Here is a 22,484-nt window from a genome sequence, read left to right on the forward strand (position 1 = left end):
ACACATTACAGCATCACTGGTCAGCAACAGGAGATCGGTCAGGCAGAGGGCCAGCCAGTCAACTGACTAGCCAGACAGTCAGGCAACCAACCAATCAGCCAGTCAACCAGCCAGCCAGCCAACCAATCAGCCAGTCAGTCATCCAGTCGGTCAGTTTGACAGACAGTCAGTTTACCAATCAGCCAGCCAATCAACCCACCAGCAACCAGTCAATCCACCAGGCAACCAGATAGCCAGCCAGCTAGACGGCCAGTCTACCAGTCTCCTTCAAAAGCACTGATTTTTTCGATGTATCTTAGCTTCGCAGCATTCTCAAGCGATCTCGCGTAATCACTTAACACAAATGATGCTGAAGGTCCTGCCATTTGCCCGCGGGTAATGACTTGGGGATGGGGCACACGTGGTCCGTCTGTTCACTCTGCTGGGGAGGTGACCACCAGCGGTTTTGCAGACGACGCACAAGGTGCAGATGACGCTATTTCGTGACGTCATTGCAAAACCTCTTATAGAGGTTGTGTTACGGTGGAGACTCCCGAAACCGCTAGCTACGCTCGAGGTATAGGCTTCGCCCCGGGGTTTAGCAGCAGCAGTTCCCCTTTTCTTGAGGCACCGGAACTACGTTCAACCACTAACGTGAAGCTAACCCAACGTATCGTCCGAGATGGAGGGTGAATAGGAGTCAGTCACGTCCAGGAGGCCATGCAAGCGGCCAAGACTTGCCTCCCGTTCCAGTTGCGAGTATAGTATCCACCGTTCCTGTTTTCCTCTTTGCAGCACCATCCCTTTTAACCATCTTTCTGGGGGACATTGTTAAAGCACAAAGAACTCACACTGTAGTGCTGAAAACACACTGCAGTGCTGAAAACACACTGCAGTGCTGAAATCATGACATGAGCCCACAGATGCTATTTCTACGAGTTTACAGCGCGGACGGAAAGTATATAGAGCCGTCATCTTGCGGTCGAGAATTACCGTAGACCAAGCAAAAATTAACCCAAAATCTTGCAAAATTCTGGCGTTTCTTATTCTAGCGTGTCAGATTTTGAAGAATTCCCCCCTATTCTTGGCAAGAATCAGCTAGGGGTCCTGCGCAAGCCGCGGCGGGGCTAGGTACGACCATAGCTGGGCATGATAACAGAAAACCTTATTCCCGATAACCGATAACTGATAATTGAAAATCTTATTCGTGATAACCGATATTCGTTAACTGGAGACACAAATATAGGCGATAACCGATAACCGATAGCCGATATAAATCCACAATTCCGATACTAGCTAGCGATAAGTCCGATAGGCGAAAACGATACTATATTGATATTTCAAATAAAAAACATAGATGAATTCAAATTTTCATTATTTGTATTTTAGAAAACTTACAAAACCTGAAAACCACACGTTGACACGTACATATGGACGGTAATACTAGAAACGCCTGAACCGGTGTTGTGTTATTTGACGTCCCCGCCGTCAAAAGCTGGCGCTTTTGTTTGCAAACACTGGTCTCTCGTGAACTGTGCATGCTCAGACTAACAAGCCTAGACCTGTACAGTCTCACAAAGCTAGCTTATTAACCGTAATTAAGAGTTGCTGGTAGGCTGAATCAGACATACAGTACCATTACCACCATCCCCGCTGTTTCTAGAACGACACTCTGTACGAGTTGTATTTATATGTACAGAGAGTCGTTCTAGAAACAGCGAGGATGGTGGTACTGTATGTCTGATTCAGCCTTCCAGCAACTCTTAATGTGTTGAAAAGCTTTATGAGACTGAAAAGGGCTACGCTTACTGGTCTGAACATGCGTAGTTCACGAGAGACTAGTGTTTGTAAACAAAAGCGTCAGCTTTTGACGATGGGACACCAAATAATAAACACCGGGTGCCTTCAATACCATGGCATGGTCACAAACGAATATGGAATATCAAATTTGAGGCAATGAATAATGTTTTTGTTTGAAAAGTTAAATGATTTTTCTCCTTGATATATTGATTTTTGAGTCTAACACAAAAAAAAAAATAACCTAGTGTTTTAATGTTAATGATCTAAGTATGAAATCTCTTCACCCAAAGTTTTTTCATACAATACCGGGCGCCCGGGCCACGCATGCCCAGTAGGGAGGAGACAACGTTTTTTTTTTTTCTGAGAGGCGGAAAAAAGTGACGATTATCGCTAGTTTGGTTACAAAAGTAACGTAGATACCGATATATATTTAAATAAGTAGCGGATGGCCGATAACCCGATTTTGTTATCAGCGATAAAGTATCGCAATAACTTATCGCGATAACGCCCAGCTATGGGTACGACCACTGTCTTGCTGGCTGCACCTCCATAGACCTATGGCAATGACCATTTCCTGAGCTTCCAGTGGGTAACCCAGCCAGGTGGGGGTGGAGAGAGAGAGGGAGGGTGGGGAGTTGGAGAAAGAGGGCGAGCGGTGATCTGTGGAGGTGTGGCAACAGCGCGGAATCCCGGCGCTCCACCCCATCGTCCATTTCTCACTGCGCTGAGTATAGTACTGGTTGGATTCCCAATACCGGCATTTATAGCGACACGCTCGCCCGCCATGCTTGGCTGTGGAGTGTTGGGCCGTCTTCCCGACATTTTGTCCTGCTTTGTTGTTTCCATCTTCCCTTCCGCTTCCATTATTTTATTAACTTCTATCAGACAATTCCTTATGTCCGACTTTTTTAAAGGTTTGCTAATATATACTGTTATTGTTATTATATATAGACTATGAGGCCATCCAGAATAACTATATATGCTATTTTTTTCGAAAAAATAAATATTCACATCATTCAGGGGACAGAGAGAGAGAGAGAGAGAGAGAGAGAGAGAGAGAGAGAGAGAGAGAGAGAGAGAGAGAGATCATTAATCCACCATACACAATTTAGTATAAACGAAATAACAGTTTAAAACCCTTGGCGAGGTCCCACGTCCCCATCACCTTTTAACAATCCATTTACTACATACCAATTATATTTTTGCTACGTTATTGCTACCTTTAGCGTGCATATTGCCACGACCTTCCTGGTACCTACCATTAGCTTTCTAGAACGGTTCTTGCAACAGCTCCTTGCAGTACCAGTAACCTGTGTGTCATAACTCTTATTTTCCTTTGCTGCTTCAGTCACATAACTATACTCTTTACCTCACTTTTTATGCACATAATTAACAGTGAAAATCAATGGTAGTGCACATGCAAATTAGCTGAGCCTTAAAATCTAAGGTGGTCTCAACCAGCAAATGACCAGAGATAGAACAAGATGTGGTGAACTAATATTTTATTGATGCTTTTCTCCCTCATGACGCAGTCTGTCACACACTGTTAAGTTCTCGTTTTTAACACTGATACGCAGTACAGTCATGTCTAGTCCTCAAGCCAAGCGGAAACGACAGCCGTATATGCAGAAATACACAAAAACATGGGAGTGACCGTTGTTTGAAAGTTGGCTGACAAGAAGCGGCAATTAAGGGCCCTATATGTATTTCCACTGTAATTGTGTGATTCTGACGGAAAGGCGGGCAAACCAGAAATAGGAAAGCATGCTGCTGGGGCAAAACATAAGAAGATAGTTGAAAGTGCAAAACATATAGTTAGTGTACTTGACATGCCTTTTGTTAGTGGAGAAAAGCATACTGAAAAACAAGTGAAAGAAGCAGAAGTACGGTTGGCTGCAGTAGTGAGCGAGCTAAATCTTCCATTTTTATCTGCGGATAAACTTGCTCCCGCCAATAAAGTGATATTTCCAGACCCAGATGTAGCACAGAAACTGCACGAAGTGCGGTGAAACAATGTGCAGCCATCGTGAAGAATGTCCTCCGTCGAAAGGAGTGTGATGAATTACATTGCAAGAACTAAATACACTCACACATATTGCAAGAAATAAATACACTCACACATATTGCAAGAAATAAATACAGACACACACACATTGCAAGAAATAAATACAGACACACACACATATTGCAAGAAATAAATATGCACACACACACATATTGCAAGAAATAAAGAGACACACACACACATATTGCAAGAAATAAATAGACACACACACACATATTGCAAGAAATAAATAGACACACACACACACACACACACACACACACACACACACACCAAAACACATGCACATTGCAAGAAATAACTACACACACACATATTGCAAGAAATAAATACACACACATATTGCAAGAAATATCTATACACACACACATGTTGCAAGAAATAACTACACACACATATTGCAAGAAATAACTACACACACACATATTGCAAGAAATAAATACACACACATATTGCAGGAAATAAATACACACACATATTGCAAGAAATAACTACACACACACATATTGCAAGAAATAAATACACACACACACACACACACATTGCAAGAAATAAATACACACACACACACACATATTGCAAGAAATAAATACACACACATATTGCAGGAAATAAATACACACACATATTGCAGGAAATAACTACACACACATATTGCAAGAAATAACTACACACACACATATTGCAAGAAATAAATACACACACACACACATTGCAAGAAATAAATACACACACACACATTGCAAGAAATAAATACACACACACACATTGCAAGAAATAAATACAGACACACACATATTGCAAGAAATAAATACAGACACACACACATTGCAAGAAATAAATACAGACACACACATATTGCAAGAAATAAATACAGACACACACATATTGCAAGAAATAAATACACACACACACACACACATTGCAAGAAATAAATACAGACACACACACATTGCAAGAAATAAATACAGACACACACATATTGCAAGAAATAAATACACACACACACACACACACATTGCAAGAAATAAATACACACACACACATTGCAAGAAATAAATACACCTACATGCAGTACATTGCAAGACTCCGGGACCGTCCCTGGCCCGGGACGGGTCTTCCTGGCGCGAGAGGAAGGAAGGAAGGTAAACACGGCTTGGCTTCCCAGGACCCAAGAACTCGCCTCAGAACCACTCGGTGAGCGTTTGTAGCCTTACTTTTTGCGGCTACTTGCACGGCAGTTAGTCTATTGCAGTGTTTATCTGAGAGTGCATTAATTGGCGGATGACCATGCCAGCATTTTCTGTGCTGTGGCCGCCGCATCAGCAGAACAGAACATTGTCATTGCCAGAACATGAACGTGCAATTTCCATTTCATTTCTAGGGGTCCCGCAGAGGACCACTCTCGGGTGGCATGATGTGCGGGGGATTCAAGGGGCCAGGACAGGGATAGGATAAGGAAAGGAATTGGGACATGGTAAAGGGCCAGGCCTAGGGAGATAATGACTGATGATCCTGTTCCTAAATGTGTCAAGAGTGGGACTATTAACTACATGAGATGGGAGATTATTCCACTCCTGGATGCTGCGGGGAAAGAATGAATATTTGAATATACTTGTGTTAGTCTGGTTTATGTGAGAGTGCATTGGCGGATGACCATGCCAGCATTTTCTGTGCGGTGGCTGCCGCATCAGTCATTGTGACCTCACACTCTCATTCAGAAGAAATTTTTGGGCTGTTTAGATGGGGACGAGGAGGGGCGGTGAAGGCAGGTACGGGGAGAGTGAGGTGGCTATGGACGATGAATTAGTAAAAAATCGAAAAGATTAGAAAAACAGATTCCAGCTCTGGCGTTCAGGTGACATCGGCTGTGACTGTGCGATAAAGCGGTAGAAAATTCTTTTATAGTATGGTCCAAAGGTGTGGCCAGTGTCACCTATCTTGCAACTGGACACAAGGGAGCCCGAGGTACAACTGACTTGTTAGCTACACTCCCATGGGTGGGTTGGGGAGACCAGCGGAACAGTGGATCAGGAGATTGAAACAAAGATGGCGTCCCATAAACAGCTCCTTCACAGTATTCCCTCAGCTGCCCTTACAGGCAACCCTTAAGTGGAAACAGCAATCATGGCTGCATTAATGCAAATGGTGTTTGATGCACCTTAGAAAAAGTTCAGAATAGGCCAAAGACTGGCACAGAAACCTTCCATCACCCAGGCAATGATGCCAAGTCTGCAGTTCACTCCCTAAAAGATTGTCCATGCCAGGTTATGTGACAGCAACTATAGTATGTGTTTGTGTTGGGAGTTATGAGGATGGGAGGAGAGGCAGCCCACAGAATATGACAACATTTATCCCACTGACAGGAGGGCCTGAGGAGGCCACTCCTGCAGTAGGCTCTTAAGCAGATATATATATGTTACTGGAACAAGGCACTGCATTAACACCTCATCTCTTACATACCAGGAAGTGGTGTCGGCCATGCTGAGAGGAGCACTGTGCTAGAAGACAGCACACACTTTGTGCCTCGACGGCCGCCACTTGTGCTGGCGCTGGTGCTGAAGTGAGGGTTTGAAGCGGGAAGCACAGTTCTAGGAAATAGCAAACAACCCTTTGTTTCCTGACTGCCACCACTGGTGCTGAGGTGAGGGTCTGAGGCGGGAAGCACAGTTCCAGGAAATAGCAAACAACCCTTTGTTTCCTGACTGCCACCACTGGTGCTGAGGTGAGGGTCTGAGGCCAGTGCTGTGCTCAACACTCACTGTGTCCTCACTGCCACTGACTTCAGGACTTCTTCCTGCATCCCGTGCCTCACCTACTGGCTTGGTCCCTGAGTGTGGGGTCAGGGGAACCTTGCTGCCTGCCACAACTCCCCTGATGTTCCTGCAAGACCTGCCAACTCCTCACATCAAGATCAGTGGAGGCTGCAAGACCTGGGTGGCTGGGACCAGCAGGAGCAGACTGCCACTGGTGTGAGGATCAGGGTGGTCAGAAGAACCACCTCCACCACTGTTGGCATCTCCAGCCATAAAGGAAAAGAAACTTGGAGTGTGAGATCTGAGACTGAAAGCACGTTCACATGACACAGCCTTGCACACACTGGTGAAGGAAAGCATGAATGCCAAGGGTGTGGGAGAAGACTCCCTGGGAAGGATGACTCAACAAGTACACCCTCACACTCAGGTGGAAGACTTCATGAACGCCATGACGGTGGTAGAAAATTAAGTAAGAATAGTACCCTTAACACACACACCCTTACACACACTGGTGAAAGAAACCAAGAAAGTGAAGTTAGTGGAAAAGGATCCAGTTGGAAGAGTTCCTTCAACCAACGCACTGTTAGATACAATGGTGAAAGAAATCATCAATGTGGAGTTTGTGGAAAACGGTTTGGTCTGAAGAGTGTCTTCAACAGACACACACTCACACACACTGGTGAAAAAAATCATGAATGTGAAATTTGTGGGAAGCGATTTACTGAAAAGAGTACCCTCAACAAACACACCATCACACACACTGGTGAAAAAAATCACGAATGTGAAATTTGTGGGAAACGATTTACTCAGAAGAGTACCCTCAAGAGACACACACTCACACACATTGGTGAAAAAAATTGTCAAAAGAATCATGAATGTGAAATTTGTGGGAAACGATTTACTGAAAAGTGGAACCTCAACAACCACACCCTCACACACACTGGTGAAAAAAAACATGAATGTGAATTTTGTGGGAAACGATTTGCTCAGAAGTGTTACCTCAACAACCACACCCTCACACACACTGGTGAAAAAAATCATCAATGTGAACTTTGTGGGAAACGATTTATTATGAAGAGTAACCTCAACACCCACACCCTCATACACACTGGTGAAAAAAATCATCAATGTGAATTTTGTGGGAAACGATTTATTGAGAAGAGTCACCTCAACAACCACACCCTCACACACACTGGTGAAAGACCTCATGAATGCTTAGAGTGCGGCAAAAGGTTCACTACCAAGACTCATTTGAACATACATACCTTCAGACACTCTGGCCTGAGAAAGTTCAAGTGTGATGTTTGTGGGAAACATTTCAAGGTTAAGGGGGATATTGCCCAACACATAAAGATCCACTTCCCCTGAGGTGTTGTGTTGTGCTGCAGTGCTGCTGTATTTGGGAGTGTAGGTGGAGGAGGTGTTAAGTCAGCATATTTATTTGGCCTATGTGATGTACACAGATACAGTAGATACATGTATAGATGTGAATAATGGCACAGTCTGTTGAGCCGTAGCTCCCTGACAGACGGCTTTCTTTTTACGTAATACATTGTTGCATGTGGTTGATTAGGCAATGTTGTGTATAAAGGAACAAATTATTTTATGGATTACCAAATAAGAATAATGAACAAGATTACATTATAATGAAAAATTCGTGCCCTGAGTTCTGAAGAGCTAATTCATTTTCTTTTACCTTCACCTTAAATTGATCTAGATTACCGTTATTTACTAGATTTTTAATTTCCGTGTATAAAGAATTCCACAGGCTAGGACCAAAACATAAGATGCTGTGTTTGAAAAGTAGTTCAAATGTGAAGACACACCTGGTTACTTTGTTACTTCTGGTCTAGTGAGCAGATTCAACGAGTTGAGTTCCATGGTAGTTTTTTAATATTTTAGAAATTAATACTTATGTACTGAGTGAAGTTTTTGAAGATTTTGGTTCATGAATATAGATTCAGTTGAGTCAAATTTACCTTTAATTCCCCCTTGAACACGAGGACGCGTATACTGCTTTCTGGTATGATTCTGATGGCGTGTCTGCTGCATCTTGGCTGAGTTCTTCTGGAATGATGTAATTTTTTCCTGCGTATTGTGCGAGAGCTTTCAGAGTTCAGGTCGTATATGATAACTTACTTGACTCATTATAATTATGTTGGAATTTGAATTGCCTATACTTGGAAAGCAAGCCCTGTGGTTCGTCATCTTAAGAAAGAGTATAATATTTTTCCCCTTTATTAGTATCATTATATGATTTAGAAATAATGAATGTATTTCCTCCACTGAGCCACATTGTCGTTCACCAAATAAATCAAGGAGTCTAGAGAAGGAGAGGCAATGGTGCCCGCAAGACTGAGGACGAGGACTAGTTATTCTCATCGCACCCAGATGGCAGCACCATGTCTGAAAGGGTGAGGAGGTTAAGCTTGATCAACAAGTTTAACCTTTTATACAATATATGTTGCGTGTTGAGTATATGTATTTTATAGTGATCACGCACCCAAATGATTTCTCTTGGTGTTAAAAAGTCTCCCATACTTATTTAACACCATTATTTAACACTATTATTTAACACCAAGGAAAATAGTCAGAATGAAGATATGAAAATATTTTCAATAACATTCAATAACAATTCCGCCTCCGGGTGGATCGCTGCCGTTTGTCATCAAAGTCACCCCACCGCCATGCTCTTATATTCGACATAATTCTTGCAGGTTTGTTGCAGAAAAAAACCACTGCCTGGAGTTCTCCAACATTTTATTCACTTGAGACGGCAGGCGGTAAGGAAATGCAGTGAGTGAGTTTTGTGCGGGAAGAATAGACGAGGAGCGAGAGAATTAAGGCAGGCTGGTGGAGGTTACTGTACGTTTTGAATCAACGCCGCCCCGGTCTCTCCACTACATGACTGTCTATTAGTTTGGCTGGTGACTGCTGGAAACAAGATTCCTTATGGTCTTTTATATCACTACTAGTGTTGGGAGTTATAATTTTTTCTCCCGAGATTATTAATATTGACGTAGTGAGACAATACAGTCAAGCCTCGATTTATGAGTTTAAATTCGTCCAGGAATTTTGCTCACACACCAAAACACTCGTAAGACAAAACGAATTTCCCCATTGAAAATAATATAAATCCCATTAATGCATCCCATTTGAAAAAATATTTCAAAAAATATTTTACATGCAATTTTTTACAGAATTAAATTAATTTTACTAACAAATAGTGATAAATACAGGTAACTCGATTTACGCGAGTATTGTGTCCTTGAAGAGGTCGCGTAAATCAAAAACAATGTAAATCAAACAAGAGGTAGTTTTCTATCGAAAAATAAATATTCACTTCATTCAGTGGAGAGAGAGAGAGAGAGAGAGAGAGAGAGAGAGAGAGAGAGTATCCATATCACCGAGATATCCACTCAGGCACTCAGCCTCACTCGTGTGAGGAAGAAATGAGGGACACCATGAGCGACTAGCTAGTATTGGTACCGGTTCCGAGCAGTCTGGTACCGGTACCGAGCAGTCTGGTATCGGTACCCAGCAGTCTGGTATCGGTACCGTACCGTATAGCTGGTACCGTTAGTACCGGTACCTGCCCACCCCTATTGTTGAGTAGCGGGGGAGCGTGGGCAAGGCAAGTGTAGAGAAAGTATCGTCATACAGGCGGGAGAAAATCACTCGTTGGCAACTTCTATAGCCTTCACGCTTGGCCCCGCCCCATCCTCGTTGTCTGCCCAAACCGACGACTTCACACACCTCACTCCCACCCTGTTTCCTGACCCCAACAGTCATTTTTACGAAAAACTGAGACCACCATCATCTTCCTGAGAAAATTCTGCATCACACGAGCATAAAATTGTAACCATAATATAAAATTACACTTACGAAAATCAGAGTTAAATGAAGTAGGGAATACATATTTTCTTGCACTTATTTCCCTTCAACTCCTTAGTACTCACCTGGTTTTCTTCGCATCACTTTTTTAAGCACAGATCCTAAATCTGCATGCTTTTCTGCTTCTGATGGTGTAGGGTACGTCCTGAGGTAAAAATATACATAGGGTCAATATCGCCTCCGAACATTGTCCCGTCCTTGGCGACCCGCAATGGGTGTGTCATGGACCAGCTTAAGCGTCACGGGGATGTATTTGTCTAGGATGACCAGTTGTTCTATAGGTACTGGTTTGGTTGGCCATGACCTACAGAGGAGGTTGTCCTCTGATAGGAAAAATTGTGAAAAGGGAACTGGCAATTCAGGAAGGTTTGTTTCGTCTCCCGACTCTAGGGCGTAAATTAACCTCTTCCACACTGGGTGGTCTCGCTGAGCACTGTGTACAAAAAAATACTTAAGATCCCACTATGTATGATAATGGTAACTAGACTGCTAGTTAGATTTTTGTAAATCGCGAGGTCGCGATCATTGGTAGGTGACCGAGCAGTGTTATAGTAATTGTAGTATATCAAGTGTATTATTATTATTAATTATTATTATTATTACTACTACTACTAAATATCATCACGAATTAGGCATACGATTGTCAATGGAAAAAACCCACGATAGATAGATCACGCCACCTTATAGGAATGTCGTCCGTCAGTGTTTACCGTCTCAGTTTGTATACAAAGCATTTCATCAAGCTTGGAGGTCACCCTGACATACGTGACCAATTGTAACTTCATTATTTTCCAATCTGTAACTAGTCACTCCTTCACGAAAGTCCGACTGACACACACCTGCAGTCTCTCTCGCTCAGACGCTCCTGTACATATAGGCCTTAAGGAAGCAGAGTCTTAATCAACGCCTTTGAACGCCCCCCTGTACACCGTTACAATATAATCAACAGTGAAAATCAATTGTTATCAGTTTTTATGCGTTATTTTTAAGGTGGCGAGTGTTATGGTGTTAGAGCGCGCGAACTGCTCTCTCACGTCAGGTCCGGTGTACCGTTGCCTGCTTTCACAAGTTGATTGTAGTAGGTGAGATAACACAATAGCCTTTTAGTTGGCCGAGCGGTAGCAGTTATAACTTCACTTTAGTTCTCTCTCTCACAGGGCAATCCCAGTACAAAATATAAGTTTAACTATATTAATAGTTGTACATAAAGTTTACAATTTCCGTGAACGAGTCGCACGCACACCAGAGCCAGCCACACCAACGTGCCCGGGGCCGGCGAGCAACACTCGCCCGCCCGCTGCCCGCTGTCTTCTCTCCCGTCTTCGCGTTGTTCGCTCGTTTTATTTGCTTGTTAGTTCGTCCGGAAGGGTGTGGGTTCCGGTTGATGAAAGTCATCATTTGTTGATCCTAGTGTCAGTTCATCACAGCTTCCCACGGCCATCAGCTCTGACGTGTTCCATAACATCCTAAGCAAAGGCTCTGAGCCTGTGCTTAGACACACAGTCACACACTCACATGTACATTATAATATACACATTACATCGCTCTGTTCCCTGAAATTCGCGACCTCGCGGCTCACCCCACCTTTACAAATTGCTGTACCTATCCATGTTACAGTCGCCCAAAGTGTACTAGCTAAGCGTGGTCTCGTTACAGTAGCTTTAAAGATTATCACATAAGTCAGAGCCCGCCTAACAATACAACATAGGGAAATGCCAATGATAATAATCATGCATAGGGAAATGCCAATGATAATAATCATGGAAGTAACAAGAAATGGGTAATGTACATACAGGTTGAGGTAAACAGGGCCGAGTCGTGGAAGTTGGGTACTATTCCGAGAATACAAAATAATAGCTCGAAAAATTATTTACATGATACATCCTAGAAAAATTGAATTGAATTGACTGTCATTAGGATACATGGTAACGGAGGTATTTGGAATAGTAAAACGAAAAAGGAACAATCCTTGAAGATCTGCTACACACTGGACCTTCGAGTCACACCTGGACACAAAACTGTCGCAGAGAAAAACTCATCCATTGCGTGACAATTGCCAGTGTCGTTACCCTCGGCACGCCTTTGAGACGGGTGCGCTTACAACAATAGATCAGGTTGTGTGAAAAGAGGTAATGTTATCTGTAGAGTCCCCTAATAGTTACAATGTGATAAGGACAAATCTGGAAAAACCTTAGAAGCATCGGCAGTCAGCACCACTAACTCCTAATACTCAGTTTGTCAGGTCTACAGCACTATAAAAGAACATCCTGTCACCAAGTTGTGAAATCACTGTTGTAACAAATCTCACTGAAATATTCAACTCCAGTATAATTGATTTAAGTAATTCCAGCATTAATAAACATCAAATTTAAAAGAAATTTCCACCTATCCCTCGATCGTAACGAACGTGGATGACTGACATCGGTGACGCCAAAAGTAATTTCCGTAACGGGTAACAGTGGTGTGTCAAGCAAAGGGTAAGTAAAGGCGGACACACTACGCGATGCGGCCTGTCCGGCGGCCGAAAAGTGGGCGGGCTTGAGGCCTTAAGGCAGTGTGTACGGGTGTAATTTGTGCGGCGCGGCCTCACATCATGGCCGGATGGCCTTCTGTTTAAGTTTGAAATTCCGTCCGGCGCGGCCGGCCGCCTCAGTGTGTATGACCTTGTGGCGCGGCCTCGAGGCGGGAAGCGACGCTGACAGCCGTGGTGTACACATTATCTACGCTCCACGATGTCTGATGTCTAGATAAATAAAGACTTTTGGGTCTGTTTTATTGATCTGTACAAGGGCCATCCATGTTTGTGGAGTGCCGCCCGGCACTCCATGAGGCCGCCTCATAGTGTGTATGCTTCATCCGGCCGACGAGGCTCCGCCCACTTTCATCCGCCGGACATGCCGCATCGCATAGCCATAGTGTGTGTCCGCCTTAAGACTTGTCTGCTTACTTCCAAAGCTTACATATATTCACATTCTGGTTACAATAAAAGTTAGGGACAGCATCTGCTCGAGTTTAGTTAAGTGTGTCATTGCAGAGAAAAAGCCCGTTTTAAGCAGAAGCATACGATTGAGGTTCAAAGTTAAATTGTACCTATCCCTATGTTAGTCTACACCTTCTGTTATTACGGCTCCAATTAAATTAAGAAGACTGAATGCCTTGCATCAACTCATCAATAAAAGAAAAGTGGGTTAGAGTGAAAAGTATTACGCAAGCACTCTCCTCTCGCATGAAAAAGATTCAGGCAAAAGCTCAGGAACCAAATATAAATTAGAAAATGTGAGGACGCAGGTTATAGTAGTGTCGTGGAAAGATACACAAAGCAGCGTCAGGCTGCACCTCAAGCCGGCGCTAGTCTTTGGAGACGCGGATTAGCCGATCTTTAAATTCTAAGGTGGGCTCAACCAGCAAGTGACCAGAGATAGAACAAGATGTGGTGAACTAATATTTTATTGATGCTTTTCTCCCTCATGACGCAGTCTGTCACACACTGTTAAGTTCTCGTTTTTAACACTGATACGCAGTACAGTCATGTCTAGTCCTCAAGCCAAGCGGAAAAGACAGCCGTATATGCAGAAATACACAAAAACATGGGAGTGACCGTTGTTTGAAAGTTGGCTGACAAGAAGCGGCAATTAAGGGCCCTATATATGTATTTCCACTAATTGTGTGATTCTGACGGAAAGGCGGGCAAACCAGAAATAGGAAAGCGTGCTGCTGGGGCAAAACATAAGATAGTTGAAAGTGCAAAACAGTGTACTTCATATGCCTTTTGTTAGTGGAGAAAAGCATGCTGAAAAACAAGTGAAAGAAGCAGAAGTACGGTTGGCTGCAGTAGTGAGCGAGCTAAATCTTCCATTGCGGATAAACTTGCTCCCGCTATTAAAGTGATATGTCCAGACCCAGATGTAGCACAGAAACTGCAGGAGTGTGGTAAAACACTGTGCAGCCATCGTGAAGAATGTCCTCGGTCGAAAGGAGTGTGAGGAGTTATTAGTACATCTTAGAGTAAATTTGTTTCTCTCTGATAATGGATGAGTGGGCTGCATAAGACAACTTTTAATTGTTGTACGATTTGCCACTCAGAAAAGCATTAATAGCGGTGTATATGGTGATGAATGGTCTAGAGAAATTCGATAGAGATGACCTTTTGATAAGAGAAACTTAAGGAACTGGAAAACTGTTGAGAAAAGGAACTTGTGGAAGAGACATCAAAAACAGCTTTCGGCAGATCGAGAAGTGTGTGTACGTGTGGGGGCTGGAGAGGGAAGTGGTAGAGGCTAACTCGATAAGCGCATTTAAGGCCAAATTAGACGGAAGTACTTGGAAAGGCGGGACAGCTTGAGCATAGCTGAGCCGTTCCTGTAGATCACAACTAGATAAACTAGTGTAAAGTTTTTTTTTCAAGCCAACGCTACATTCCTTCTGACGGCCACTAAAGTGATTGTTATGTGGTAGCGGGGTGGTCGTCTGGCTATTTCCGAGCGGTTGTCAATGATGAGACAAGCCTCAGGACAAGTGAACACTCGTTCTGGGTTGTGATTGTTATCTCTAATGCGGTAAGGATGGAAGGTGGGTGGATTCCCGTGTGAACCACTCTTGAGACAATGTTTAGTTAAGGGGGAAGTGGTGATAACGTGCGTGTGTGGATGTTCAGTAACGCCCAAATGGCAGGTTGACAGGCTTGAAATTATAGCACTTACAGTAACTTAATAACTCTCCTTATCTATGAATATAGTTACAGCCCCTGGGCTGTTAGCGGAGTGACAGTTTTAAACGAATACATACATAACTGAATATTATTGAACGTAACTATATCAGGGAGATTGGGGAACATTTGAATGTGGGGAACATTTGAATGCTTATCTGTGTTGACGACCCTTGAAGTGCTGACTGGTGCAGGATGGAGGGCACTGGGGCGATTGAGGCGCCGGCGGGGTGTAGACTGCCAGGGCCGTTAACTGTAGCAGCGTTGTTGACGAGGCGTGGTTGAAGAAGCCGTGGAGGTGATTATGACGGCAAGGCTGGTTAAGGCGTTGTTGAAAACTACTTCTGCCGTCCTTTGTTTCGCCTCGCCTTGCTGTGCTGTGCCTTGCCTCGCCCTTTGCCGTGCTTGTGGTGGTGTTCACAGGGCTGTGATGGACGGTCACGCCAACCTCTCAACGTGCGTCCTCACCGCTCGTCGGCCTCGCTCCCTGCCTCGATCTCACTCTCTGGGTTTCTGTCTCTTCCCTGACAGCCCTCCTTGCTTCCTGCTGTTCGTCTCCTCACTGCCCGTGCTTCTCCCTGGCCTCGCCTTCTCACCTAGTCTTCTTGCTAAGCTCCTCCCCCTTCTTCACGTGACTTGTTCTTATTTGCGCACTCAACTTCCCCCGTGACCTCGGCATTACAACTAGATAATCTATCGCTAGCTAACTAATAATCATTCTAGGGTTCGAGACTGGAGATGAGGATTTCAGACAAGTCTTTCATCCATTCACACCCTCATTCACGCCAATAATCTCTACTTATCACACACACTCGTTCACCCGTCCACACATCCGCTCACTTGCTCGTTTGTTGTAATATATAGTCATTCACTCACTTGCATTCCATACTCGTTCACTCATTACACATTTGGACCATTACAATGAGGAAATGATGGTGAAGATGATTAACGAAAACAATGGTGATGATATGATGGTGATGATGGTGATGATTGTGATGATATGAGAAGAGTGCACATTTGGACCGTTACACTAGGTAAATACACATGCACCTTGCAACACACACACACACACACACACACACACACACACACACACACACACACACCAAAACACATGCACATTGCAAAAAATAACTACACAGTACACACACATATTGCAAGAAATAAATACACACACACACACATATTGCAAGAAATAAATACACACACACATATTGCAAGAAACAAATACACACACACATATTGCAAGAAATAAATACACACACACACACATATTGCAAGCAATAAATACACACATACACACATATTGCAAGAAATAAATACACACACACACACACACACACACACACACACATTGCAAGAAATAAATACACACACACACATTGCAAGAAATAAATACACACACACATATTGCAAGAAATAAATACACACACACACACATTGCAAGAAATAAATACACACACACATATTGCAAGAAATAAATACACACACACATATTGCAAGAAATAAATACACACACACATTGCAAGAAATAAATACACACACACATATTGCAAGAAATAAATACACACACACACACATTGCAAGAAATAAATACACACACACATATTGCAAGAAATAAATACACACACACATATTGCAAGAAATGAATACACACACACATATTGCAAGAAATACACACACACACGTATTGCAAGAAATAAATTCACACACACATATTGCAAGAAATAAATACACACACACATATTGCAAGAAATACACACACACACACACATTGCAAGAAATAAATTCACACACACATATTGCAAGAAATAAATACACACACACATATTGCAAGCAATAAATACACACACATATTGCAAGAAATAAATACACACACACACACACACACATTGCAAGAAATAAATACACACACACATATTTCAAGCAATAAATACACACACACACATTGCAAGAAATAAATACACACACACATATTGCAAGAAATAAATACACACACATATTGCAAGAAATAAATAGACACACACATATTGCAAGAAATAAATACACACACACACATTGCAAGAAATAAATACACACACACACATTGCAAGAAATAAATACACACACACACATTGCAAGAAATAAATACACACACACACATTGCAAGAAATAAATACACACACACACATTGCAAGAAATAAATACACACACACACATTGCAAGAAATAAATACAGACACACATATTGCAAGAAATAAATACAGACACACACACACACACACACATTGCAAGAAATAAATACAGACACACACATTGCAAGAAATAAATACAGACACACATATTGCAAGAAATAAATACAGACACACACACACACACATTGCAAGAAATAAATACAGACACACATATTGCAAGAAATAAATACACACACACACACACACACACACACATTGCAAGAAATAAATACAGACACACACACATTGCAAGAAATAAATACACACACACACATTGCAAGAAATAAATACACACACACATATTGCAAGAAATAAATACACACACATATTGCAAGAAATAAATACACACACACACACACACACACACATTGCAAGAAATAAATACACACACACACATTGCAAGAAATAAATACAGACACACACATATTGCAAGAAATAAATACACACACACACACACACACACACACACACATTGCAAGAAATAAATACACACACACACACACACACACATTGCAAGAAATAAATACAGACACACACACATTGCAAGAAATAAATACAGACACACACATATTGCAAGAAATAAATACACACACACACACACACACATTGCAAGAAATAAATACAGACACACACACATTGCAAGAAATAAATACACACACACACATTGCAAGAAATAAATACAGACACACACATTGCAAGAAATAAATACACACACACACATTGCAAGAAATAAATACAGACACACACACATTGCAAGAAATAAATACAGACACACACACATTGCAAGAAATAAATACACACACACATATTGCAAGAAATAAATACACCTACATGCAGTACATTGCAAGACTCCGGGACCGTCCCTGGCCCGGGACGGGTCTTCCTGCCGCGAGAGGAAGGAAGGAAGGTAAACACGGCTTGGCTTCCCAGGACCCAAGAACTCGCCTCAGAACCACTCGGTGAGCGTTTGTAGCCTTACTTTTTGCGGCTACTTGCACGGCAGTTAGTCTATTGCAGTGTTTATCTGAGAGTGCATTAATTGGCAGATGACCATGCCAGCATTTTCTGTGCTGTGGCCGTCGCATCAGACATCGTGACAGAACAGAGTATTGTCATTGCCTGAACATGAACGTGCAATTTGTGTTGCTAGATTTCTTGCTTTCCTTGCGTTTTGACCAGCTCGGCTGCGGGTGTTTGCTCCCGTGACTCCCGCACCGGGCGAGATTCTTCACGCCAGAAGTACACCCGTCTCTGTAAAGGACACTTGAGCATCATGAAGGACTTTGTGCACCTAAAACACTACTGTATTATTTGCTGTCGCACATCACTCGTCCATGAGATATCGTCCGGGGATTATTGAAGAGTGGCAAGCCTACTAATTTTGAGACGCTGATTGCTTATTTTTGGACAAAATAAGATTCTTTATATATTATGGTCATAGTATTTTTTCCTGGGTAATTGTGGAGAACCACTCTGTGCCTCCAAAATTCAATGTTACACCTCCATATTATAGTTAAGGGACTAAATACATGTCTCTTAACCATAATATGAAGGCACAAGTTCTTAAAAGTAAAGAAAAAAGGCTGAATCCCCTTCCCCCAACGATCTTGGGAGACCCGCGGGAAATTGGGTTTTTTGGGTGGGGGAGCATATTTAAACTATTCCAACCGAACTTTACATAACCTGACAACTAATGGGAAGGCTTTACCCCCCTTGACCTCCCTGCTAACATATGGGGGCTGTGCCCTCCCTGGATTCCAACTATAGTATGTTTTTGTGTTGGGAGTTATGAGGATGGGCAGCCCACAGAATATGACAACATTTATCCCACTGACAGCAGGGCCTGAGGAAGCCACTCCTGCAGTAGGCTGTTAAGCATATATATATATATATATATATATATATATATATATATATATATATATATACGTATATATATATATATATATATATATATATATATATATATATATATATATATATATATATATATATATATATATTGCTGGAACAAGGCACTGCATTAACACCTCATCTCTTACATACCAGGAAGTGGTGTCGGCCATGCTGGGAGGAGCACAGTGCTTGAAGACAACACACACTTTGTGCCTTGACGGCCGCCACTTGTGCTGGCGCTGGTGCTGAAGTGAGGGTCTGAGGCGGGAAGCACAGTTCCAGGAAATAGGAAACAACCCATTGTTTCCTGACTGCCACCACTGGTGCTGAGGTGAGGGTCTGAGGCGGGAAGCACAGTTCCAGGAAATAGGAAACAACCCTTTGTTTCCTGACTGCCACCACTGGTGCTGAAGCGAGGGTCTGAGGTGGGAAGCACAGTTCCAGGAAATAGGAAACAACCCTTTGTTTCCTGACTGCCACCACTGGTGCTGAGGTGAGGGTCTGAGGTGGGAAGCACAGTTCCAGGAAATAGGAAACAACCCTTTGTTTCCTGACTGCCACCACTGGTGCTGAGGTGAGGGTCTGAGGTGGGAAGCACAGTTCCAGGAAATAGCAAACAACCCTTTGTTTCCTGACTGCCACCACTGGTGCAGAGGTGAGGGTCTGAGGCCAGTGCTGTGCTCAACACTCACTGTGTCCTCACTGCCACTGACTTCAGGACTTCTTCCTGCATCCTGCGCCTCACCTGCTGGCTTGGTCCTTGAGTGTGGGGTCAGGGGAACCTTGCCGCCTGCCACAACTCCCCTGATGTTCCTGCAAGACCTGCCAACTCCTCACATCAAGATCAGTGTTGCAGTGGAGGCTGCAAGGCCTGGGTGGCCGGGACCAGCAGGAGCAGACTGCCACTGGTGTGAGGATCAGGGTGGTCAGAAGAACCACCTCCACCACTGTTGGCATCTCTTATGAGTGTGAGTTAGAGTGTGAGATCTGGGACAGAAAGCACGTTCACACGACACAGCCTTGCACACACTGGTGAAGGAAAATATGAATGCCAAGGGTGTGGGAGAAGACTCCCTGGGAAGGATGTCCTCAACAAGTACACCCTCACACTCTGGTGGAAGACTTCATGAACGCCATGACGGTGGTAGAAAATTAAGTAAGAATAGTACCCTTAACACACACACCCTTACACACACTGGTGAAAGAAACCAAGAAAGTGAAGTTAGTGGAAAAGGATCCAGTGTGAAGAGTTCCTTCAACCAACGCACTGTTAGATACAATGGTGAAAAAAATCATGGATGTGAAATTTGTGGGAAACGATTTACTCTAAAGGGTAACCTCAACATCCACACACTCACACACACTGGTGAAAGAAATCATGGATGTGAAATTTGTGGGAAACGATTTACTCTAAAGGGTAACCTCGACAGACATACCCTAACACACTTTGGTGAAAAAAATCATGAATGTGAATTTTGTCGGAAACGATTTACTAGGAAAAGTACCCTCAACAGCCACACCCTCACACACACTGGTGAAAAAAATCATCAGTGTGAAATTTGTGGGAAACAATTTACTGAAAAGAGTAATCTCAATGACCACACCCTCGTACACACTGGTGAAAAAAATCATGAATGTGAAATTTGTGGGAAACAATTTACTGAAAAGAGTACCCTCAACAAACACACCCTCACACACACTGGTGAAAAAAATCATGAATGTGAAATTTGTGGGAAACGATTTACTCAGAAGAGTACCCTCAACAAACACACACTCACACACACTGGTGAAAAAAATCATGAATGTGAAATTTGTGGGAAACGATTTACTAGGAAAAGTATCCTCAACAGCCACACTCTCACACACACTGGTGAGAAAAATCATCAATGTGAAATTTGTGGGAAACAATTTACTGAAAAGAGTACCTCAATGACCACACCTCACACACACTGGTGAAAAAAATCATGAATGTGAAATTTGTGGGAAACGATTTAGTAAGAAGAATAGCCTCAACAAACACACCCTCACACACACTGGTGAAAAAAATTATGAATGTGAAATTTGTGGGAAACGATTTACTCAGAAGAGTCACCTCAAGAGACACTCTCTCACACACACTGGTGAAAAAAATCATGAATGTGAAATTTGTGGAAAACGATTTACTGAAAAGAGTACCCTCAATGACCACGCTCTCACACACACTGGTGAAAAAAATCATGAATGTGAAATTTGTGGGAAACGATTTACTCACAAGAGTCACCTCAAAAGACACACTCTCGCACACACTGGTGAAAAAAATCATCAATGTGAAATTTGTGGGAAACGATTTACTGAAAAGAGTAACCTCAATGACCACACCCTCATACACACTGGTGAAAAAAATCATCAAAAAAATCATCAATGTGAAATTTGTGGGAAACGATTTACTCAGAAGAGTCACCTCAACAGCCACACCCTCACACACACTGGTGAAAAAAATCATGAATGTGAATTTTGTGGGAAAAAATTTACTCATAAGTGTAACCTCAAATTACACGTCCTTGTTCACACTGCCGAAAGACCTCATGAATGCTTTGAGTGTGGCAAAAGGTTCATTACCAAGACTAATTTGAACAAACATACCTTCAGACACTCCGGCCTGAGAAAGTTCAAGTGTGATGTTTGTGGGAAACATTTCAAGGTTAAGGGGGATATTGCCCAACACATGAGGATCCACTTCCCCTGAGGTGTTGTGTTGTGCTGCAGTGCTGCTGTATTTTGGTTTATGAATATAGATTCAGTTGAGTCAAATTTACCTTTAATTTCCCCATTGAACATGAGGACGCGTATTGGGAAGAGCGGTGATGATTTGGACAGTGGGGTGGTCTGGCCATAGCACTTATTGTAAAGCGTATGGGAGTGAGTGCCACGAGATTTTGTGTGAATGTGTAAAACTTTGTTGCCTTGGCCCTCAAAGGGACAACCACTCCCTCAGACCTGTTCTGTTCGATGCAAGTCCGAGTTTATGTTTTTTTGCATCTTGTATGTAATATTTTCAGGGTGTATCATAAGCTCTCTCTGCAAAAACATGGCAATTAGCAAAATGTAAATTATTTCGGTGATGCAGCGATGCACAGCGAAGGTACTTCCGTATAACACAATCACCCAGCTCTCGTGCTGGAAAAGGAGTGTGACCAC

At 42.8% G+C, this 22,484-nt stretch overlaps 1 protein-coding gene across 19 annotated transcripts in view; it reads left to right on the forward strand.

Annotated features, from left to right (window-relative positions):
• The window catches only part of LOC126988436 (zinc finger protein 708-like), a 227,702-nt gene that overhangs the window by 21,091 nt on the left and 184,127 nt on the right, over nt 1–22,484 (forward strand). Inside the window, exon 3 of one of the 19 annotated variants that reach the window (XM_050846543.1) lies at nt 7,833–7,923. The exons of 16 other annotated variants lie outside the window; for them this stretch is intronic. In XM_050846543.1, coding sequence (XP_050702500.1) covers nt 7,833–7,923 — 91 coding nt within the window. Of the gene's footprint in view, nt 1–7,027; nt 7,924–7,969; nt 8,329–22,484 lie in introns of those variants that run through there. 2 more of the 19 variants (XM_050846528.1, XM_050846557.1) reach the window with 2 other exon arrangements.

The sequence above is a fragment of the Eriocheir sinensis genome, chromosome 69 (genome assembly GCF_024679095.1).
Source record: "Eriocheir sinensis breed Jianghai 21 chromosome 69, ASM2467909v1, whole genome shotgun sequence".
Taxonomy (NCBI): domain Eukaryota; kingdom Metazoa; phylum Arthropoda; class Malacostraca; order Decapoda; family Varunidae; genus Eriocheir; species Eriocheir sinensis.